Raw genomic sequence first — 23,292 nt, 5'->3', positions numbered from 1 at the left:
CTAAGGATGTACACAGGAATGTTCCCTTCGCTAACAGCAAGCACGATATCTTGAAAATATCTATAGGGAGAAATTGAAACAAAGTACAATAAAAATAAACAATTATTCATTATACAATGATTGAGCTTAATTTACAGAAAACCAAAAGACCCTTTAATACGCTATCCGATAGTAATGTTTCAGATGATGTCCATTTAATGAGAACAAGGGCTCATACATATGGCGACACATGTACTGTGAGTCTATGGAATAGTCACCGCAGGAGCTGTCACATCAGGAACAGTAGATGGCTTTAAAAAAGGCTTAGATGATTTCCTAGAACAAAAAATATCAGCGCCTATGTCATTGTGTAGAATTCCTGTCTGAATGTTGATCCAGTCGGATTGCCACTTGGGATCAGGAGGGAATTTTTGCATTTTAGGGAAGATTGGCTCATGCCTTATGGGTAATTTTTATATTTTTTTTATTTTTTTAAACCTTTCTCTGTATCAACAAGGGTAAAACAAAGTTCTATCATTTCTCCCATCCCTTCCCTTTCTCAAATCCCTTGGTTGAATTTGATGGACATATGTTTTTTTTTTACCATACTTACTATGTAACTATGTAGCCCCTAAGGGTTTGTATTATGGACCAGTAGGCACTCTATGTGCCACTGCCACAAGGCATTCTATTCTCGGGTGAATACCTCCGTAGTACAGCATGTGATGAAACATGCTACTTTTTTCCTGACAAATTTGAACAGAAAAAGCGCCTCCTTATAGAATTGGAGGAACATAGCAGGCTGTTTATAAGAGAGCAGCACATTTACAGTATGTCAGGTACAAAATGCCAGACTGCAGCACTTCTCAGATTTGATAACAGTGGAATAATGTTTTCATTGCATTTTTTTCTTACCTTGCTGTTGCAGTTTATAATCCGTAGAATAAGCCTTGCCGATCATATTCCATACAGGCCGCAGACAGCCAAAAAGTCCCTCCAAGAATCCTCCATTTCCACTCCCAGAACGACTGAAATGTATCTTGATGTCTTCAGTACCACTATTGCTGCCTCGATCTCCTGAGTGGCTACTGCCTTGAGGTGCAATATTCTCGACCTCATCATGATCCCTCAGCTGCAAGACACTGTTCTCAAACTGATCTCTTGAGTCTTCACTGATGGAGGTCAGGACGGCGGCAGTGACTGGGCTGTTGCCATTTTCTAAGTTATCACACTTCTCCTGAGTCTCTTGAGACTGATGGTGACCAGATGTGGAGTGATCACCATATTCTACGATGTAATCCTTATCTTCCCGTATTGTATCAACAATAAGATTGGGGGATGATGACCAACTCAATGGATCATGCGGACTGGCCATGGTACCATCGATGTGCATGGGGCAGCCAACCCCAAGATACCAGATCTTGAGGTGCTTTGTTCAACTCAGCTTTGGAACGGGAAGCAGTTCACATGGACCTGTAAAAGGCAGAAATAAATACATAGTAAGTACTCCATGGGTGAACACGAACTGAAGATAACAAGACCCCAAACTATACCAAACGTCATAACTCCCCTCAGAATTTAGGGTGAAGTCATGTATCAGTGACGTATTTGTGAACATGTTGTAGGGCACCTTAATAGTTTATTGCAACCTAAACTGAAGGAAAGTCTGTAGGATGTTATATATGTACACCTTTATTTTGTCAGAAAAACTTTCGTATATATGTGCATACATATATTTTTTTAACATATGATGAATGGCATAACGTATAATTGATCAAAAAAGTTGAAATTGATGGACCTGTGTCTTTTTTCAGCACATGTACTAAATATTTCTGGGTTTGCTTTTTTTGTTTTTTTGTCTAGGAATGGGTTAAATTATAGAAGATCTTGGATACACTGTCTTAAATTTAATCTACAGACAGACAAGCTAATTAGAGAAGTAAATAACTGATATGACTATAAGTGGTGCCCGCTTTAACATGCAGACTCTGCCCATGCCCTGTGCGGTGCTCCCATTCAATCACCCATAATGCACGGTACAGGAATTAACAGAGCGTGACTATATCGGAGCAGAACCTCTGGTGATAGCTGTCTACCACAGCCTGTCCTTGGGTGGAATAAACCCATCCAACTCGAAGTTCATTAGAGATGTTCTGCAGGTTTATGGGCATGTGAAGACAACGCTGCTTAATGACATACCCTGCAGTCCAGCGGCAGCGCTCCGTGTAGTGACATTTCGAGGCTTTTAGCAGTGCCTTTAATAGTTTTACAAATTAACATTTTAAAAGCAGCTTCAGAATAAGAATGGAAAACAACCATTATAGTAGTAAAGAAGAAGCACACAATACTGTATAACAGGCATGTACAATACAATGATAGGAAGTTGTATCAGCAATTCATGTGTTGTTGTGGTTTAGAATTAGGTAACTACAAATCCCAAAATTGTCCTCATCTGTCAAATTGTATTTAGTTCTTTATTTGTCTCTTAGATATGTCTATTTCTAGGAAAGCTAGCTGACGACCAGCACAGTAGCTCCCACAACAAGTTGTCTCCGAGCTCTTCCAGACTCCTGTATAGGAATTACGATACTTTCCCTCATCTTACTGAAGGGTGAAGATACCTTAGAAGCCAAGACTGTGAGTGCTATGGGCCCATTGTGAGACAGAGTCCAGTTCATGAGTGGTGAGAACCTGCAGAAGGATTCATTCCCAATAAGCAATACAATGTTAGGGAGTGGGGTGTCGGTGCGGAGCGGTTAGGAGTGGGGTGGTATCAAACGGCACCAGAAGGGACGCCATTTTTATCTTTGCTGTGGGGCCTCTTCTCCGCTATATAATTTATGTCCTGTATCGTTGTATAATTAGGCAGATTTGTAATACACCAATTTTTGGAATCTGTATAACAACCCCTGTGGGATCTATAATTGCAGCCATATTGGTTGTCATTTAACTTTTCCAGAAACCGATATTGAAACAACTTCACAGAACAGTTTAGAACCTATACTGGTGGTTTTGAATTTACAGAGTTAGGGCCTAATTCATACTGACGTTTTTTTTTTCTCCCTATACTAATCCGGCTGTATAACTGTCTGTACACTGACCCTATGATAATAAATGACGCTATTCACATGAATGTTTTTTATGCAATGACAAACACAAACCCATATTCCATATAAAAATAGGCAGCATGCAGATTTGCACAGATAAATCCTAATACAAGTCAATAGAGAACCAAAATAATTGCATCCGTTATGCGCACCTAAAATTTTTTTAATCAAATCTGTATTGGCTCTGTATTAGATCCGTATTATAGTTAGGGCAACGAAGGATTTTATTTTTGATGCTTTACAAGAATATATACGGACGTAAAAAATGGATCTAATACGATGTAATCTGGACAAATGGCCGTAATACGGACACGCTTACAGAAGTCTATACAGATAAAAATAGGCCCATTTGCAACTGCATTTTCTGGATGTAAGACGGCCATTATTTTTTCCGATTTCTGAATAAAGCCTAATACATTTTAGCTGTTTGTTTTACTGTTTTCCACCCAAATTAGCACAGGGCTGGCATTTACGGTCTGCTCAGGAGTTTTATTTTATGTGTAAATATCTGTACACTTGAACATCTTGTAGGACAGCCAAATCAAACAGCATGTGACAGGGACCGGGTAGTGTGAAGAGACCAGGACTATCACACTGAGGGAGTCAAAGTACAACACAGGTTTTATGGTATCATACCCTTGTGTACTGAGAAAACATTACTGGCTGTACAAATAAAGGCAATGCTTTCTGGTCATGTGGATCAATGATCACATATGCTGTATATATTGAATTAATATTTAAAGTTCACAGTATAATATCTTTTCAAAATGTGCTGTATATGTAACTACGGTACATTGAATGCAAGTATTTGGCCACCCCGAGTTGCATTGCATGTGCCTGTATTGTAGGGACTGAGCTGTATTCTTTATACAGCTCTGCAAAAGATGTTGACGCTTTATAAATAAATGGTGGCCATTTTTTTTCAATAGGCAGAGCAACATAAGTGACTATCAGATATCTCTAATGCCACTCAACATGGGAAAGTCAACAAGATCTGACAGGTTGAAATCTAACTTGTCAGAACCTAGCGTCTCCCTAAGATATGTTAGGATCATCAAGTCCCCATAGACATCAAATCGTTGGTAGATCCTTTTGACAGACTGGATGGGTAGAGAAAAAGCTTGTGTCTATGGATAGTTTAAAGTGTTAGAGTTGTTTGCAATTTTTCCCAAAAGTCAACAGTATGAGTGGTAATTGGAAATTTTGCAATATATCTTATTACAGAATAATGCCTTTTTCTTCCCTTATAAGACTCATCTCCTCCTTCCCCCTGCCTATTGCACTGATCATTCACTCTCAATTCACTGATGAAATCCGTATTTAGTGAGGCAGGTATGATGACGGATAATCAGCTCCACTGAGAGATCAAGTTACATCTGCTGCCCATAGAACTCTATGGAGAGGGGTGGAGGAGGGAACTGCAGAGTTAGTGTAGCTGATAATCCGTCTTTATCTCTGCCTCAATATAGTATATATATTTATACAATATATATGTAATTCAATTGGTTTTTATTTTTCAAAAAGTACAATACAGATGTATTGTAATGACAGGGATAGGGAAACCGACAAGTGAGCCCTAATCTACCCGCCACTCAGTCCCTGCCTACTTGCAACGACCCGCCCTAGGCGACGGGGTACAACTGGGCGACGGTCCCTACACTCAGTAAGTGCACGACAGACAACCAGACAAGGAAACACAGAACAAAGGGAAACGGGGCAGTTGCCCACGGCAACACCGTGAGCAACAAGAGTAGTAAACGAGGAGCGTACGAGGTGCCAAACGCAGAGCAGGAGAGTAGTGAACAAGCCGAGTCAAACCAGGAGTGTACGAGGTACCAAACGCAGAGCAGAAGAGTAGTCAGTAAGCCAGGGTCAATACGAAGCAGGGACAAGTAGTTCAAGAAGCTGCAGCAGGGCCAGGAAACCAACAGAGAAGAATCACAAGCAAGCAGGAACAGGAAAGGCAGGTATAAATAGACAGAGGGCGGGACCTATCTCCGTCTGGCCAGGCTGCGATAGGCTCTCCCACTCCTAAGCCTGCCATCCTGAGTGGTGGAAGATCGAGTCAGTCTCACAGACATAGAAGCAGGTGCAGACTGATTACCTATGGGCGTGGATACAGAAGCTGTGCCTGGCAGATCCTTAACATGTATACAACATCCCAATGATACAGTCTCACAGTACTGCACACAGAACCCAGAAAAAATGTGCACATTTAGATATCAGAAACATGTCTCGGACGTTAACATACTGACGTCAATATATATATATATATATATATATATATATATATATATATTGACGTCAGTATGTTAACGTCCGAGACACGTTTCTGATATCTAAATGTGCACATTGTGTATATATACAATATAGAATATAGATTTTACCAGTAAATTTAGACTGAAGGATCAGTGCAGGAGGCATGGGGGAGTAGAAGATGAGTCTGATAAGTGTAGAAAGGCATTTTTTCTGTAATAATATAATGGTTACACTTTAAAGAGAGTCTGTCAGCAGATTTGACTCCCATGAGGTGTTAACAATGCTAAATAGGTATTGGGGGAAAGCAGTTTAAACCTCCCCATGTTTTCTCTGATAATGTAAGTACACCTCAGAAAATGATTTGTTAGTTATTCATGCACACGCCGTATGCTAAGAAACCTAAAGACTCTGGCAGTCGTTCATTCTTCAGTCCATTGCCCTGGCTTATCGGTGGCAACACCTCCCAAACCCCTCCACTTTTGCAAGATGTCTCCTGCATCATCTGATATTCTTTCCAGAAGACATCAATCAAGAGTGGTGAGGAGGTCTTTGGGAGGAATTGCCACCGATAAGCCAGGGCACTGCACTGAAGAATGAGCAGCTGCATGAGTCTTTAGGCTTTATTAGCATCTGGCGCGTATATAAATAAAACATCAATTTCTCAGATGTGAGTTCAGGGGTGCAACCTCCGGGTGTGCAGGTCATTATGGGTGCCCCCCTAAGAAATGACAGACGATGCACACTGTGCAATCACACAAATCGACTGGCCTTACCTATAGTCTAGATTTCTCTGACGGACTACAGGCTGCTTCAAAGCACAGCCTGTATTCTGCTGATGGATTTTTCAGACAACAGTGGGAAATTTGAAATTTCTTGTTTCCCTACAGAACACTCCTGTTGTTATAGAGGATTTTTCTAAGAACATTATATCAGGAAATTGATATATAAGCTATTCCCTAATGTATTCATGTAAAGGTAAAACTACACATCAAATAAATAAAAGTTTGGTTAAAGTTATGACAGGGGAAAGTTGAATTTCAACAATAAATCTCTGTGTAGTTCTTACCTTTCTGTCATCTATTACACTTTGTGGCTGATTTTTTTCTGCATTTTCAGCTGTTCTAGGCTTCTTGTTTAAAAGCAGTTTCTTAATAGTTGTCAGCATCATGCTGCCGTATAATACCTGGCACATATTGCTATTTAACATCTCTCTGCGTGTGCCATGCCTGCATCCGGCTGATAAATGAGGAGGTGTTCTTTAATGTACACAAACACAACATATCACCTGGGTAGCAGGTAAACACAGGAATAAAAGCCGGGAAATAGTTCCTCTCCGAGAGTTATTATGGTGCTTACAGGCAGTTTCTGCTGACCTATGAGATCTTTACAACAAATAAACCTGCAGATGTGACTGCTGTACTATGTTTTAGAGCATGGATCCTATATGTGAAAGTAGTGCTTTAAATAAGGTCTAAGGACGAGTGTCATTACTAGGGTGTATCAAGTGCTTTTTACAGCATTGTTCTCAAGCATCATGAGTTTATAATACACTCTATTTCTTTTGCAGCATGTAAATTGTCTGATGATTTCGGTTGTCTCATTGTCGGAATGACAAGGTCCCCTATACCATTCAACTTTTTGAAATGGGGAAGAGGTAAAGATATAGCCATATCAGCACCTAACAACAGTTCCAGACAGGGGGAAGGCCAAGCTCTCTTGGTTCTGCAGCCAGGGATTTCAGAATGCACCCCCCCCCCCCCACCAAGGGAATGATAGCTGTCGGAGTGACAATCATTTAATTGTTGCCTGCCGTTTTCCCCACCAATCCTTATTGTTCTCATTTATAATACACACCCCCCGGTTCCCTCCAACCTATCCCCATCATATATGTGCAGTATAAAAAATATATGTATACATATACATATATATAGACACGCACACACTTGCGCACACACACACACACACACTCACACACACACACACACACACACACACCACACACACACACACACACACACCACACACACACACACTGCCGCCCAACGCTCGCGATCTTCAGTCAGCTAAGTTCTGTTTGGTTATATTGGGAACCTCTCACACTGTGTAAGTCTATTTCTTTATTAATCACCAATGATTATACCAATTTACCAATGAAGAGAAATGTTTACCGGACCCAGACACCTACAACATTAGCCTGTGTTCAAGCCTGACTTGCGGTATATTTTCGCCGATTACCCTGAAATGCTCCCGGCGTACACGCATATAAGTTATGTGTCCATTAACTTATAATCGGTCCTATGTATGCCAAAAGAAAACTACTTGTGGCATACGTTCAGCCAGTTAGCATCAGTATATCTTTTCACTGTATTCACTACCTTTCCAATACAATTATACCAAGCAGTGTATGTGTTTTTACAATGGGAGTCAATGGATGACATATGCGACTGCATGGCATACAATCCTATATATCAGGCTATTCACTCAGCATATACGTTGGGAGATTTCCCCAGCTTATACACCTAACATGCAACAGAGACTTGGTGTGAACTTATCAGCAGCTCAAACATAGAGTCCAAGTAGTGGTACTAAAGAAATTAAAGGCAGACCATTGTTTTTTCATCTAAAAGTTTCGGCCCCTTCCAATGGCACCCTAAGCACCTGCCTACACTTCCTATCTCTCATTATGGCCCTGGTGCCTGGCACATCTGTACTCTCATAGTGGCAGTTCTAACAATGTCTGTTACTACCTAGTGGCAGCTCTAATAGTGGTCATAACATGACAACCTTCTTCACGCTCTTGCACTGCTCTCTCCTCTGCTGAAGCAAATTTACATGTGATCAGCCTACCCGAAGGAAATGTATTACTATTACAGGACAGTAATGTCTTTAGATTGAAAGGGTTAACCGAGCAGAAATGAGACTGCTTATTCTTGCATCCGTGACATTTTCAGCGGCTTTGTTTTTTTTTGCGTTCCCCCTTCAAATCTCATAGAAACGTATAAATTGCTAAAGTTAGGCTGACAGCCTCGCATCAGTGTTGTTGTGTCCTAAATATAGCAAATGCCCCATTCTCAGGGTATGTTCACACGGCTTAGCAAAATACATCTGAAATTACGGAGCTGTTTTCGCCTGCAAACAGCTCCTGATTTTCAGACGTTTTTGTAACTACTCGCGTTTTTCGCGGCGTATTTTATGGATGTTATTGGAGCTGAAAAACGGCCGAAATATCGTAAGCAGAACGCCTCCAAACATCTCCCCATTGATTTCAATGTGAAAAACGGCGTTCTGTTCCGATGAGGCGTTTTTTTACGTGGACGCTTGTGAAAAAGAAGTGCATGTCACTTCTTGAGACGTTTTGGAGCCATTTTTCATTGACTATAGAAAAACATCTCCAAAAATGGCCGTAAAAAAACGCAGCGAAAAACGCAAGTTGCTTAAAAAACGTCTGAAAATCAGGAACTGTTTTCCCTTGAAAACAGCTTCGTATTTTCAGAAGTTTTTAGCTAAGCGTGTGAACATAGCCTTAGGAGTGCCATACATTAGCATCAATAGAAGCAACACCAAGTAAGGTGCCAACGGTGATATTTAATGTGCAGTGTCTACATAGATCTAGATATGCCTGTCTATAACTATGGGGCCAAGAGACATAGGGGGCCCACTCAGATGAAGTAACAGTGTTCATTTTCTACTGTCTACCACTACTATAGCTATTGTAATACTATTTATCTCTTGAATGCTAATAATAGTTATGTGGCTGTCAGTAAGTGGTAGGTGACCACCTCTGACTTTGCTCTAGGGCCCTTTAAATTCTAGCTATGCCAATCTCCTCATGCTCTATAACACAATGCCCACAGTTAGAGAACCATGTTAAAAATTACAGGTTCGCTTTTTATGGCAACATTAAAAAAAAAAAAAAAAAAGATGAGTTTTATTGAGGCATGGCTGCTTGGCATGTTTTCTTCGATACTAAACCAACCCTGAATATCACCTCACAGTAGTTCGGAGAGCAGAATATGATTCTGAGAGCATGTACTGAGCCCATAAGCACTGGTAATCCTTAGGAGAGGCACACTAAGCGGATTTGGTTGAGCCAGTGCTGGGAAGAACAGATTTCTAGACCCACGTTACCCTCGCTCTATTACTCCCTAGAGTAAATCTGACAAGCAGAAATTTGTGATTCAGGGAAATAAAAAATACAGATACTGCAGGGAAAAGGATTAGTAAAACAAACACAAAAATATAAATTGGGCAAAGCAGCATATCCACTAAAATCGCAACAGTGTGGATTATTGGAAGCACTATAGGTTAAACGTAGCCGCAGATATTTTCTGGACAATATTAACCACAACAAATGCTGCTTAAGGTTTTATGTGTAATATAACATTGGCTTTTACATAAAAACTGTTCTATAAAAAAGTAAAACACTTTGCCGCACTATACAAAGCTCTGCACAAGTAAATATTTTGTGTGGTAGCCCTGATCTTCTTGGTGGCCCTGGAAGGGAAAAGCACGTATAGATTTGTGAAAAGTCCATATCTGCTTTGACCAAAGGATGTTGTTGTAGGACTGTTGGCTCTGCATGCATTTATTCTTTTCACTTTGAACGTAAGGGTTTGTGCGCTTTAGACAATTTATTTTTGTTAGAAGAGTCCCTGAGGAACCTGGTAAAATCAATGGGGAAACCTGGTAACAAGTGTTTAATTCCCCTACAGCACCACTACAGGGTAAAAAGAGCATTACACGATTCCCATTCAAATCAATCGACTGCCCATGGGATTGCATGAATGTGCAGGTCCTCCAAAACATGAGATGCTCTTTGTAGCCTCTCATTTTGGTTAATAAATGAACAGTGGAATCCCCTCTATTGACTCAGAATTCCCTAATATGGATGTCCTAAGTTTTAAAATACACCGCCTGCCATTTATTTTGTAACAAATTATTAACATATAGTCCATTTTGAAAATGAATTGCTGTGGAAGTTTGGACCATTAAGGGCTATAGTTCTGTAATGTCTGTAGAGAAAAATGGGACGGTTGCTCTAGGAATTTAAAAGGAAAAAATCCTATACAGCAAAAAGCACATTTGGCAAACCTACTACAAAAAGAAGTACATACAATTTAGACAAACAATGCTGTGCAAATTCACTATTGTATATATTATATAAGGAAACTATTAGGGCATATGACTGTGGTAGATAGGGGCTCCCGCTCTGGTAGACTCAACATGAACTTGCATTTCATGGTTGCCCTTCGTTTGAATTGGTGGCATGTAATACTACATTCAAGAGGTGGCATAGAGCTAAATAGAATGGGTTAGAAAAGTCAAACCAGTGGGATCGATAGGGCAGCTTCAGTCTTAGAAGGATTAAAAAGGCAACTGATACTGCACAAACATATACTTTGCACCAATATATCATTTTCCAGGAAGACTAGATGATAATCACATTTTAATATTAGTGATTTTCCACAGAAGCTGATGGAAAGTCTGGCTGATAAAAACAAGTGAGTAGGTATTCAGAGAAACGATTGCAAGATAATATAGATTAATATATAATAATATAATAAAGCTTCCTCTAGGCAGCTACCTTTCGAAGTGAATTTTCTGTGGTCATTATGACTAGACCTGTTTGATTCCGCGGATTCTGAAAAACTATAAAAATAAAAACACAGTGCAGTCCCTAGACCACCTAAGCTGCAAACTAAGAACACGTCTTTTTCAGTGGAGCAAATTGTGAAATAAATTGGTATATAGTGCATCAATTGATTTGTATGTCCAGTGCTCATTGATCAGATGGCTAAGAAACATAAGCATAGCATTAAAGTGACTAAATGGAAATGATGTGTGTTCAACAGATAAATGCTTATGTGAACAGCCTACTCTGCATACGTCATAATCTACCGTAAAACATACCAGTTTTCATCCACAAAATACCTTGTAGAACAATGGCAACTTTTGTTTTTCTACTTTCACATGCCAACTTATGCAATATGCAATATCTACATTATTTTCAGGTTCTTGAGAAAAAAACAGGGAACATGCAACAGTGAATACAACTTACCTTTGCATGTCAGTGCTGTATGTACAATTATTGTGTACACTAGGGGTTGTCAGTGCAACCAAAATTGGTCTTTACATAGTACTAAATGATACGGTTTCAGATTTGTCAACATGGTTGCTCTACTCTTGGTTTTTCATGAATGGCCGCCAATGGACTGCCATCCAAGTCACCTCAGTTCTTTGTTCATTATGTGGTGCCTCACATCAGCTCTCCAGTAACAACCAATAAATATTATTACTGTGCATCTCACCCTCTCCAACCACCACCTGTCCAAACCACAGGCCTAGGGTTTAAACTTTTAAAAGTAAACCCTAGGCCGTCCAGCCTCTAACTAACACATTCAGTGTCCCTCACTACGAGACACTGAGCCTTGTGCCCAGCACCTCTCAACATAGGCAGCTTTACCTTACACGTTGGGGACTCTCACAGGCTTGCATGCCTGTCTTCCCCAGACTCAGAGCCCTGTGTGAACAGAACACACCTCAATTAAAGAGCCGTCTCAGGTGAAGCCTACCTAGGCTCATCAGACAGCCCAAGACATGGACTGTCTGTATGGAGTGGAAGCCCGCCCTTCTCCTTCAAGCTCCAGCAAACCAGGCCCTATTCCGGGCTTTACACCCAAGCAACAGCAGAGAAAACCCTCTCTGCTGCACATGCTCCCTGGTTGCTTAAAACCTGACAGTTTCTGCACTGTCCAGTAGCTGCACGGCTACAATATATATATATATATATATATATATATATATGTCTATATATATATATATATATATATATATATATAATGTCTTACTACAGTATTAGTAATTCCTTTGACGTGTAATATACAATTAATATACTCTATAGCCATTTAAAAAAAAACATAATTGGTGGACGCAAACAAACAATGCACTATAAACAATGTACATATTTACTAAGGTCTGACAATCTGTTAGACTTGCGTAAACTTAGCTAATATCACTATATATCTCTATTAAGGGTTTTTGTCTAACTCAATCCCATGGGAGACTGAGATGGCTTGGAAGAAAAAATGGGAACAGTGCAATGCAGCTCAAATCAATAGGGCTTCATTTCCTTCTGTCCCCTGCAAAGGTCCCTGAGGACTCTGGCATCTCAGCAGCTGCCCACTTGCTTTGTATTGTACAAGTGATTCATGTGATTCAAATGTGTAGGTAGAAAGGACTCATCATTCTCATTTGCAAACAGGCTTAGAAGATTTTGAATCTTCAAAAATCTGTATAGTATATAATAATGGCTTATTATATTTCAAGCACTTAGATACAGCTAATGTTAGATTATATTTGTGCAAGGAATCCCACTGTAGCAGGTGTTTGCCACCACGGAGGGATTATTTAGTTCTGGTAACAGCTGGTTCTTTGGCATCGAGTGTGTCCTTCCTTTCCGCAATGTTTATCAAGGTTCCCTAAATGTCCTTTGTCCAAAATCATAATGAGTGTATGTTTGGAAATCATCTGTTGGGCAACAATTTTTGAATGAACATTTTTTTTCCCTTAGATAATTATACTAAGTCATTTTAGAGAGTCCCCCATAAGCAAACATATGTCTTGGTGAGTCCCTCAAGTGGAACAATTGTATTTGCTCAATACAGCATAGCCTCCACATTTAAATTTGTTTAGTTCTTTCATTGGTAATCGCTAACTGTTAAGGGAAATCTAGTAACAATGGAAGTATGAGCTGAAACATAATTTTACAATTTATATGTAGATATAATCTACATAATAATTTAAGTCACTTGCTTTACTTCTATCATACTCTTCCTGAGATCTGTCTTCCGAATTCAGATTCCTGCTGGGTGCCACGAAAACTGTTTAATAGAATAATATTACATTTGAGATATATCGAATAGGAACCCTACCTGCATCCTATCAATTTGCCTGGCTAAACTATGTGAACCCATGCACATCCCCTGAACTGGAAAATGTCCCGTTGTTGTATGGTTCATTGTAAAAAAAAGTCTACCAGAAGAAGCAATCTATGTGAAACTACTTGGTGCTATACTTTCTGAGCTTTTTTGGTTCTGGAGATCACCGGAGTAATAACCACAAAGACTGAGCCGTTTGTTACAAACAGAACGCCAATGATAATGTCTGCTTAGATTAACTTCTATGTTTCCAGTTGGCCCTCAAGATCTTTGTGACAGAAAAATTGTCGAGAGCTTATTACAAAGGAGCCCGTCCAGTTTTGATTCACCTTCAATTACAATACACAAGCCTTTGGGCATTCAATCAATTGGTGCAGGCTATTTGTCTCAGATAAAGTCAAGATTAATTCCAAGTATCTTTTCATAGGAACATCCTAGATTGATAATCTTTCAATCCACGTATATCAGTGACTTTGCCGAACACAACATGCCAATACATAAAATGCCAATAAATAATTGTAATTATAATTTTTATCAATCGGACCAGAAAAGGTGATTGATATTGATTATAGTAATGTGTATGCTGATTGAATGATTGGTTGTGACCAATGAAAATTAGTTCCATCAGTTGCATAAAGATTTCTCCTTTTTTTTGTGGTTTAAACACACTATATTTTCCCAATGCTGACATTTCCAACAGAGAAAATCATACCGATTGATGCCGATATCATGCAATATATGACCCTTAGACAACTGGCATTAGAGAAAATTATCAAAACATTGATCGGTTGTGTATAGCCAACTTTCATAGGAGTCTTGCTGTAGACACCACATGAAATGTGAGCTGCTTGTAAGAATCAATTCATTGTTCATGTGTCAAAGGCTCCAATACTAATATTTTAGGGTCTGTTTAGCAGAATAGACAAATCATATGAATCCTCATACAGATCTGAATGCAAATTTGCCCTATTACAGTAAATTCATATTATAAATAATTATACATGTACCTTACATACTAAATATTTGCCATCCGTGAACAGAAGAGTGCATCACGGTGCAGCATTCTTCTCTGTCATAATGCCAGTAAATAACATTGTGCAAAAGTTCAGGGATATTTACCGAAGTCTTTTATGGAGGAAAATAAGCATCACTAATGCATAAAGTATGAACAGGCTCGTAATTGTGTCTAGCTTTTGTTGTACCAATATGAATTATTTTATGACTTTATGAATAAGATAAGGGTTCATGTCTGCCTCCTTTTTCACTTTTACATAGTCAAGGTCGTAGAGTGTTTTGGACTGTCTATACTAAGGCTATATATATATATATATATATATATATATATATACTTATTAACACTAGATCAGTGGTGGTTAACCTGACAATTTATGTGGGGCTAAAAGTGGCCCTTGACTCCTTTAAAATGGCTGAACATCACATTGTCAGGGCCGGGACAAACAGTAGGCTCTAGAGTTGGAGATGACACAGTGCCTATAGGAGCGAACAGAGAGACCGTTCTTTTATTCTTTATGGTTACACAATTAACAACCTGTGTAAGTTGCCCCCAAGGCAGCTGCCTTCTACTAAGGCCAGAGCCACACAGCTGTTACGTGATGGCCACATGGGCTCTAATGCTACTGGTTGGGCTTCAACTAGAACAAATCCAAAGTTTTTGTATTATGACAAGATATTTATACTGCTCGAAGACTGACAGGAGGACTCGAAGGGGAGTAAATGTATTTTGGGATAAAAGGGATAAAAATGTGGATGTTCAGCAGGTAGAATTCAATGGGTTTTCTGGGAGCAGATAATATGGATAAAATAACAGACCTCAAGACAGTCTTTAATTTCCTTATATAGGTGTTTCTCCAAGCATCGATCTCTCTACATATCCCATACATTTAGGCAAGATCTATAAAGACATAATACTCTAATGCAGTCATGACCCCCAAGCGATCAGAACCAAAAGCGTATATTAAGGGTTTAGAGCACATCCAATGGTTGTTACTTCAGCCTCATTTATCCATTCAGAGAGAAATACTCTTCGAAAGCACCAGGACATTTTGATGTAACCATCCCCTTAAATTTACATGCGTTAACTACAAAGGGAGAAAAATAGCCTGAAGTTAAGACACTTTTATATAAACACTATATATCAAACATCAGCACTGGGGTCATTTTTTTTTACATGCACTATTCCATGATGTTGGTACATAAAATTATTTTATTAATCCCCATGAACCCTCCAGACAGCACTCTCAAGGTTAGGTCAAGAATAGAAATCAATATAAACATTACAACTTGTAAGCAACAGAAAAAATGTTTATCATGTACATACGAGACAACGGCAGCCTCATAAAACAAGTCTATTCAACGCTTACCAAGTCGCTAACACTGAACCCATATTACCCGATGCAGGCAACATTTTACACAAGAAAGTCTTCTTCTGGATACAACAGTCTGTATTGAACATCAGACAAGGATGTCATTCACACAGCATATCATCTCCAATGTGACAGGCACCCAGCATTATTAGTGCCTGCCATGTGCAGACATGCCCAGAGTGCAAAACGCCTGGTCTATATATTGTCAATACACTGGTTGCATTCTTCACCCATATGACTGTCCTCAGTTATCAACATGTGAAACATCTGGCTATATTTAAGGAATAAATACTGCAAACAGGTGCAGCGACACACCCTGTACAAAATACAGAGCCCTAGAATAGTTCTAAACTACAGCAGTGCTCTCCAGCTTTTGTTGAACTACAACTCCCAGCATGGCCTAACAGCTAAAGCTGCTTTATTGTAGAGTCACCCCTACCTCTTTGCAAAATGTGTTTCTAAAATTGATACACTGCAAAGGAAAACAAAAAAACCTCACGCTATACCTACATTGTGCTTCTAAATGGACCTCCAGTATAAATTAGCTTACAAAATGTTTGGTTCTGTTTACATGCTGAGATATTCCACCCAGTCGGACAGACATCTAGAAAACTTTTGGGATATTAGGTTGAACTATGCATTTACCAGGGCGGGAGTAGAAACACATTACCTGTGAGATAGGGGTCAGCTCTGCAGCGTCTGATCATGATGTGCACAATGCAATTATCACTACAATGCATAATCCTAAAACCGACAGTAGCAATAATCACTATTCTGTACCTAGGCTTACTCAACTCTAAAATGAATGGCCTACAGCAGTGGTGAACGGTTAACTGCCCTTTGGGAGCCATAATGCTGGCTAGCTTTCATTCAGGAGCCACCAAAACCAACCATTATTGTAATCTCAAGAGTTGTTTCAGGGAAAGCACTAGGCAAACCTGAGCAGATGCCAGGGCCCACTGTGCTTGGTGATTTCTGTAAACATGCTCTATGCTTCTCAAGCCAAGGGTAGGGTAGGCAAGAGGCCCACTGACTCTGTCACCCAATGGACCACATGCCATTGGAGTCGGCCCTCCTGTATTCTCTGACTTCCCAGACCTAGTAACAATAATGACGCCCCTACATTTTTTCTAATGTAGTGCTCCCAGCTGACTGTCCCCACACTCGTGCCACATATATTTACTTACGCCTTGCAGATATTCCACACGCAGTGCCCATGCAGTAATGTAGGTCAAATATTAGTTCTAGTATAGAACAGAACTGCCCATACTTTTGTGGCAGTTACACAGAATTACCAATTAAACTGTGCCTGCCACATGGTAGACACAGTGCCACTATAATACAACTCATGTCTGCTTTATGGTGCTGCACTATTCTCTACTATATAGCAGCCAACCAGCAGCTACTTAGATGTAGCTAGCATTGTAGAACTCAGTGGGCAGAAATGATTGGCCTCATCTATAAGAACAGTTGTGGGTGTTCTAAGTCTGTGTTGCGAATATGAAACTATCTCAATAATAATTGGAGACTTGTCTGCCATGGAGTTGATTTACTTAGTGGGGACAGGCCGTTGGTGATCACTGTGGATGATGGAAAAAGGAGAGTGAATAGGGCAGTGGGAAATTGAATACAGATTAAATCGGCACCAACGTAAGGAAGACAAGCAACAGGATAGGAGTGGAGACCAAAACAATCATAATCTTTCAATGTCCTTAACTCAAGTGCTGTTGAAGGTGGTCATAGTGTATTGGGCCCAATTAAAGCTTTATCTAACCCATGGTTACTTATGGGACCTTGTTATGCCTCTGATCTGGGCCCAAAAGATTCAACCTAAGCCTCTGTAAAGAAATGCGCCAGCATCTCAAGCTCAAACCTTCAATCTCACCCATATGCACAAAATGGACTCACAGGGGATGTCTATGTATTTTAGATTACTTCTTGTTATACACATTACCAGAGTAAGATTAGCTCATTAAGGAGAGTTCCCTGTATTCACCAAAGCCACGAGTAGGGTTTAGTTCAGCAACACCCTACAATTCTTTGCTTTACGTGCAGTAGTGCTTTACATTGTGGTTCCCCTGACAATTACAGCTGATTGCGGGTGACCCCCTGCCATCAGCTAGACCTTCATTTTAAACTGGAGTTGCCCAAACTGGGTAACCTTATAAACCTTATGTTAGGTAATAAGCAAATACTTTTTAATAGGCATTTTGGATGCCCTTTAAATTCAAGCTACATCTACAGAATATTAGGAACTCAGACAAATACTCTTGTAGTAGAGTCTATGACTTAAACTGGCCTGATATTAGGGATGTCAGATGGCTGTTTTCTGAACAACTTTTTGTTCATGGTTGATCTGTGAAGTTTGTCGTTCTGGACAACAACTCCATAAGTTAAATTGACAAATCACCAAACGATCCCTGCTTGTTTGGTGAAGCCCTCCGGGCTTCAATTGACGGGATGCAGATTTGTTGTATTGCACGAATGGCTTTCCAAGGACTGCACCCAACGAGCAAAAAAACTCCAACATAACAGATCAACTTCGACGGTCGGCCGAAAATGGTCTAAATTGTCCTTTTCGTCCCACCAAAATGTCTAGCATATGGTCAGCATTAGCCAGGTTCCCTTTGAGTGTGAAAACATTCCTTTTCAAATGGGCGCTACTGAAATTAATGCAACAAAAGGACACCGATAAGGCAGATGGGCTTTACTGTTTTTCTGTCCTTCATTAATATAAAATATAATGCCCTTGGGTACATGCAAAGTCAGTTAGGTCTCATTCACAGAAGATGATTTTGAGTTGGTATATAGTATTTACATGCAGCTTTCTATCTTGCAGCCATAAACTAGAGAGATCAAGTAGTGTGTGAACATCCATCCCTCTGTTAAAGAATGGAACAGTTACCATACAGACAGAAAAACACATTGTGCACAAGCCCCAGATTTTTATGCAAACTATAGTTATATATAAGCTCGTGCTGCACTTGTGAGTATAGAAATTCCGTCCATAACATATATCCATCCAGCTCCATCTTTGTTATTCTTGCCTGTAGAATGTGAATATGTAAATGCAGGCCTTGGAGGTGAATGAAACTGTTACCTATTTTTCACTGATGTGAAGAAAAAAAAACTCAATGACTAGTTTTCTATTCTCCAACGAGCATTTGCATATCAAATGTGTCCCAATTTTATTGATCTAAATTATACAAAAGCAAATAAGGTTAATGCACTCCGCAATAACTTAATCAACTTCAATTTTCTTACTTGAACCCAATAAAATTTTGCAGCCACGTCCGAAATACAATTATAGATGATGTTTTTACATAATCTAAAGGTTTATGTAAAAATTAGTTTTCAGCCCAGGGCTAATCAGAAATAAGAAGGTGACTTTAAACTACTTCATTGCCCTACATGTTCCGGATCATTCTAAACTATACTTGTTTACGTATGTATGAAAGCTTGCCATGAAACGCCTATTAGACTGTACGTAGGGAATATGGATAAAAATAATTAAAGGGATATATGATTTCAACAAATAAAGGTTATTCTTTGTATAATGGAAAGTTATAAAATTCTCCAATATATATTGTGTATAATTTCTTTGCGGTCTTCAATATCTCTGCTTGCAGTCATTAAATGGGAACCCTTGTTTACTTCAAGAGGATAAAAATCTGTCCTGGTCATATCATGATCACACAGGACCCTCTCCTGATCTTACGTAGTAAGCGTGGAAGTACCATACATATAAATAATAATAATAAATTGCTAGTGTACAAATTGGTGCAAGAGTGGAAAAACCACAAATGCAAACACTGCAACTGCTATGAGGCTCCTGACGAGTGACGCGCCAACACATTTTGGCTCTATCTCCCGTCCCCATTAGTAGTGTGATTATCCTCGGGACTCTCACTTTCCACAGACAAACCAGTAGAATGAGGGGGAGGGGCATATTGATGTTTTTTTTTTTGCCTTTGGATCCTTCTCCTCTATATACATCCCTGATTAGTTATATAGGTCGCTCACGTCATTAGGTGTCCCCTGTACATAACTACACTAATTGACTCTTTTGTTGGTAAAATCATCACTTAAACCTCAGTATGAAACATCCTATCATAACATAACAGAACGCCGAGGAAGACGTAAAAGAGGAACGGACTTATTTATTACAAAAAAATCCTAATATTTTGAAAACGGTGTATCAGCTCGATCATACACCATCTGATCTGTTGGCCTTATGACATCTTTAGTAATAACATAACATTAAAATGTAAAAAAAAAACTATAAATAATTAAGTATTTATATAACCTTTATAAATGCATCGGCTACAACAAAGTCATTTTCCTTTACACTAAACTAATACCCGTGCTGCGTCCTTAAATGGTCTATTCAAGTGCACCGCTGGAGATTTCGGCCTCATGCACACAACCGTGCTCGTAATTACGACTCGTAATTACGAGCACGGCCGGCCACGGGCAGCCGGCCGCTTTTGCGAGACGTGCTCCCATTATAAAGTATAGCAGCACGGCTCGTAAAATGAAAAAATAGAACATGTTCTATTTTTTTAACGGCACGGGCACCTTCCCGTGAGAAAACGGGAAGGTACCCGTGACTAACAGAAGTCTATGGGCCCGTTATTGCGGGTCGTAATTACGACCCGCAATAACGGGTGTTTTTATGGTCGTGTGCATGAGGCCTTAGATCATGTGTAGAAAGTTCAATTTCTAGGATGATGACCTGTGTAGAGATTTTTAACGACCAAGATACTAAACAAACAGAACAACATAATGTACGTGCGTCGAAACATGACATTAAATGTGTAATATGTTATCATCCTATCAGGGCCCTTTTCTGTACATATAGGTAAATGATGGATTAGCGAGGGTCACATGACATTTTAGATTTGAAAGCATCTTTGTTGAAATCTGCCTTCTTCATAAATGCTCGCAGCCAAACAGACACACATTAATGCGAGAAAAAGAATAATACGTATTTCAACATTTCACAGAGTATATCTTCCTTACAAGCTCCATTCAGAACCCATCTAATGCTTAGTTATGATTCACTGTGATGATGTAGGGGTCACCACATGTCCCAGCATGCACTGAAGCGTATGAACCATTGGTTGCCTTAAGAGAACAGAAGCACCGCTAAAATGCCTATATGAAAAGTATCTATAAAGTGCATAGAATATCTGTATAAGGCTTCTTTCACACTAGCGTTAGTATACGCTTACCTCTCTTCCGTCAGAGGAAAAGAGGATCGAAAGATTAAACGGAAAGCAATGGTTCCGTTAAAATTACCGTTGATTTCAATGAAAATTCTTTTGTTTTGGTTGCTTTCCGTTTGACTCTGTTCGCTAGGTTTCTGGTTTTTTTCACGGAAATAAAAGTCCTGCAGACTGCACTTTTGCTTCCATCAAAAAAAAAAAACGGAAATCTAGCGAACGGAGACAAACGGAAAGCAACTGAAACAAAATAATTACCATTAAAATCAACCGTTGCTTTCCGTTTCATCTTTCAATCCTCTCTTCTTCTGACGGAAGAGAGGTAAGCGTATACTAATGCTAGTGTGAAAGAAGCCTTATACAGAATCCTTGAAAGATGAGCTGCAAGCAATTAATCATAGGAGAAAAAAATAAGACATCTCAGTAACACTGCAAAGCACAAATATATAAGAATTGATCAGGCTGTTACCTGCATCGTGATCCCTAATATTTGCTACACTTTTCATTTACCCAAACTGTTGTCATTTCGTTTTTGACACATAGAAGTGATAGAGGAGGACTGTATGTATAAATCAAATCACCATTCAGAAATCTATATCCAAATCTGATCTGAATCCCTGTAACGTATATGATACTTTCCTACAAAGCATATTGTACAATTCCACTGCCCTTTCTTGCAAGCAGTTTTATTCTCATGCTTTTTTCTATGTTATTATTTTAAAGTTATAATGATATATATGAAGAGGTGACGATACTGTATTCAACGCCTCTAGGCCTAAAACATACTTCTGTATAATGCATTGAAAATAAATCTTTCAGAAAGTGTTCAGTTTTTTTTACCTCATCTCCTTCTACAGCACTATCCACAACTGAGACACTGGACTGTGGACCAAGATTCAACAACCCAGTGAAATAAAATAGGAATATAAATAATAATAATGATCATAATAATATTATTATATAAAATGACAAGAAGGTAAGTAATGGTTTACCAGATCCTAAACTTGTAGACGAGCTCATCCAGGGTTTCTAATGTTTCCGGATATGTGGATACACAAAATATGGAAGGTAGTAGAATAAAGGTATTGTGCCTCCTGCGGAAATATACTGGTCCCCCTGCTGCTTATCTCTGCTCAGCTGTGGCTCAGTATAGTCTTACAAAGGAAAATTGCACTTCATTTTAGAAGGGGGTTTGACAGGGCAGCGATGGTTCCAATACAGCAGCTGAGCATCTGTGTGGCAGGATCCATCCTGCAAAGGGAGGTATCAGGTTTCTGGTCCCACAGCATCATTACTTGCCCTAGAGATCTTATGAGACAGATGGACCATCACCCATCCATCTGTCCTTCATAGCACGAACACAAACCCCCCCCCCCCCTCTCCACTACCTCTGTGCCCCCTTTGTATGGCATTAAACAAAGCGGTTACGCTGACAGCTGATACTCACATTGCTGCATAAGGCTGGTGTCCATGTTTTGTCTTTAAGGATGCCCAGAAAAAGAATGGACTAGATACAAACCAGGAAATATACATACACCGAGATGCAGAGGAGGTAGGAAAATGAAATTGTAGGGGTAGGGAAGATGCCACCCACACAATCTTGCAGCCCACTGCAAAGAGAGCCCAGGGTTCTTCTGACGTCACAGGAGATTCATGAATGGAGAGGGATGAGCTGCTTTAGGATTCAGCACGGAGCTCGCAGTGACGTCCACAATGAGCTGAGCTGGAAGGGGGAGCGAAAAGCAACCAATACTGAACACTGCAGATGCAGCCAGCCTCCCTGGGAAATCAGCGAATAAGCAGAATCTACCAATCACAGCCACCCATCATGTGCCTGGAAGTGCTAAAAGGGAAGCCATCCGAGACACAGAATCCTACATGTGTATTTATAATACATAATCCAATATATATATATATATATATATATATATATATATATATATATATATATACAGGGTGATTCAAAAAGGATGGTGCACAATTATAGCCTCGGTATTCATAACCGAGAGAACATAACACAAATTTATTAACATGAAAAGACACACTATCTATCCAAGTTTTATCTATACACTACAAATGTTCAAAGTGATTTCTATTGGTGACAAGACAGATGTCTAGGCAGTAGGGCAGTTTTGTCCAGACGCGTGCCAGCATGTCGTCGGATATGGACTCTACTGTTTCAGTGATACGTTGTCTCAGGTTGTTCAGATCCTGTGGCTGGGGGGCCAGACACAAAGAGTCCTTGATGTAGCCCCACAGAAAGAAGTCACAGTGTGTTAGATCTGGCGATCATGGAGGCCAGCGCAACATTGTTAAATCGCTATTTCCGGCACAACGATCCAACGTTCCGGTAGAGTTTCATTCAGGTATTGGCAAACATCCAAATGGAAATGTGGAGGTG

General features: G+C 39.6%; 1 protein-coding gene across 1 annotated transcript in view; it reads right to left on the bottom strand.

Annotated features, from left to right (window-relative positions):
• The window catches only part of MAP3K13 (mitogen-activated protein kinase kinase kinase 13), a 72,544-nt gene extending 49,972 nt beyond the window's left edge, over positions 1-22,572 (bottom strand). The window contains exons 1-2 of the mRNA XM_075829723.1: positions 22,339-22,572; positions 895-1,452 (exon numbers count right to left, since the gene is read on the bottom strand). Of these exons, the coding sequence (XP_075685838.1) occupies positions 895-1,372 (478 nt within the window). The 5' untranslated portion in view covers positions 1,373-1,452; positions 22,339-22,572. The remainder of the gene's footprint in view (positions 1-894; positions 1,453-22,338) is intronic.
• Between the last annotated feature and the right edge of the window lie 720 nt (positions 22,573-23,292).

This window comes from Rhinoderma darwinii, chromosome 6 (genome assembly GCF_050947455.1).
Source record: "Rhinoderma darwinii isolate aRhiDar2 chromosome 6, aRhiDar2.hap1, whole genome shotgun sequence".
Classification (NCBI taxonomy): Eukaryota; Metazoa; Chordata; class Amphibia; order Anura; family Rhinodermatidae; genus Rhinoderma; species Rhinoderma darwinii.
Note: the sequence above shows the minus strand (reverse complement) of the source record. Positions and strands in the feature narration are given on the sequence as shown.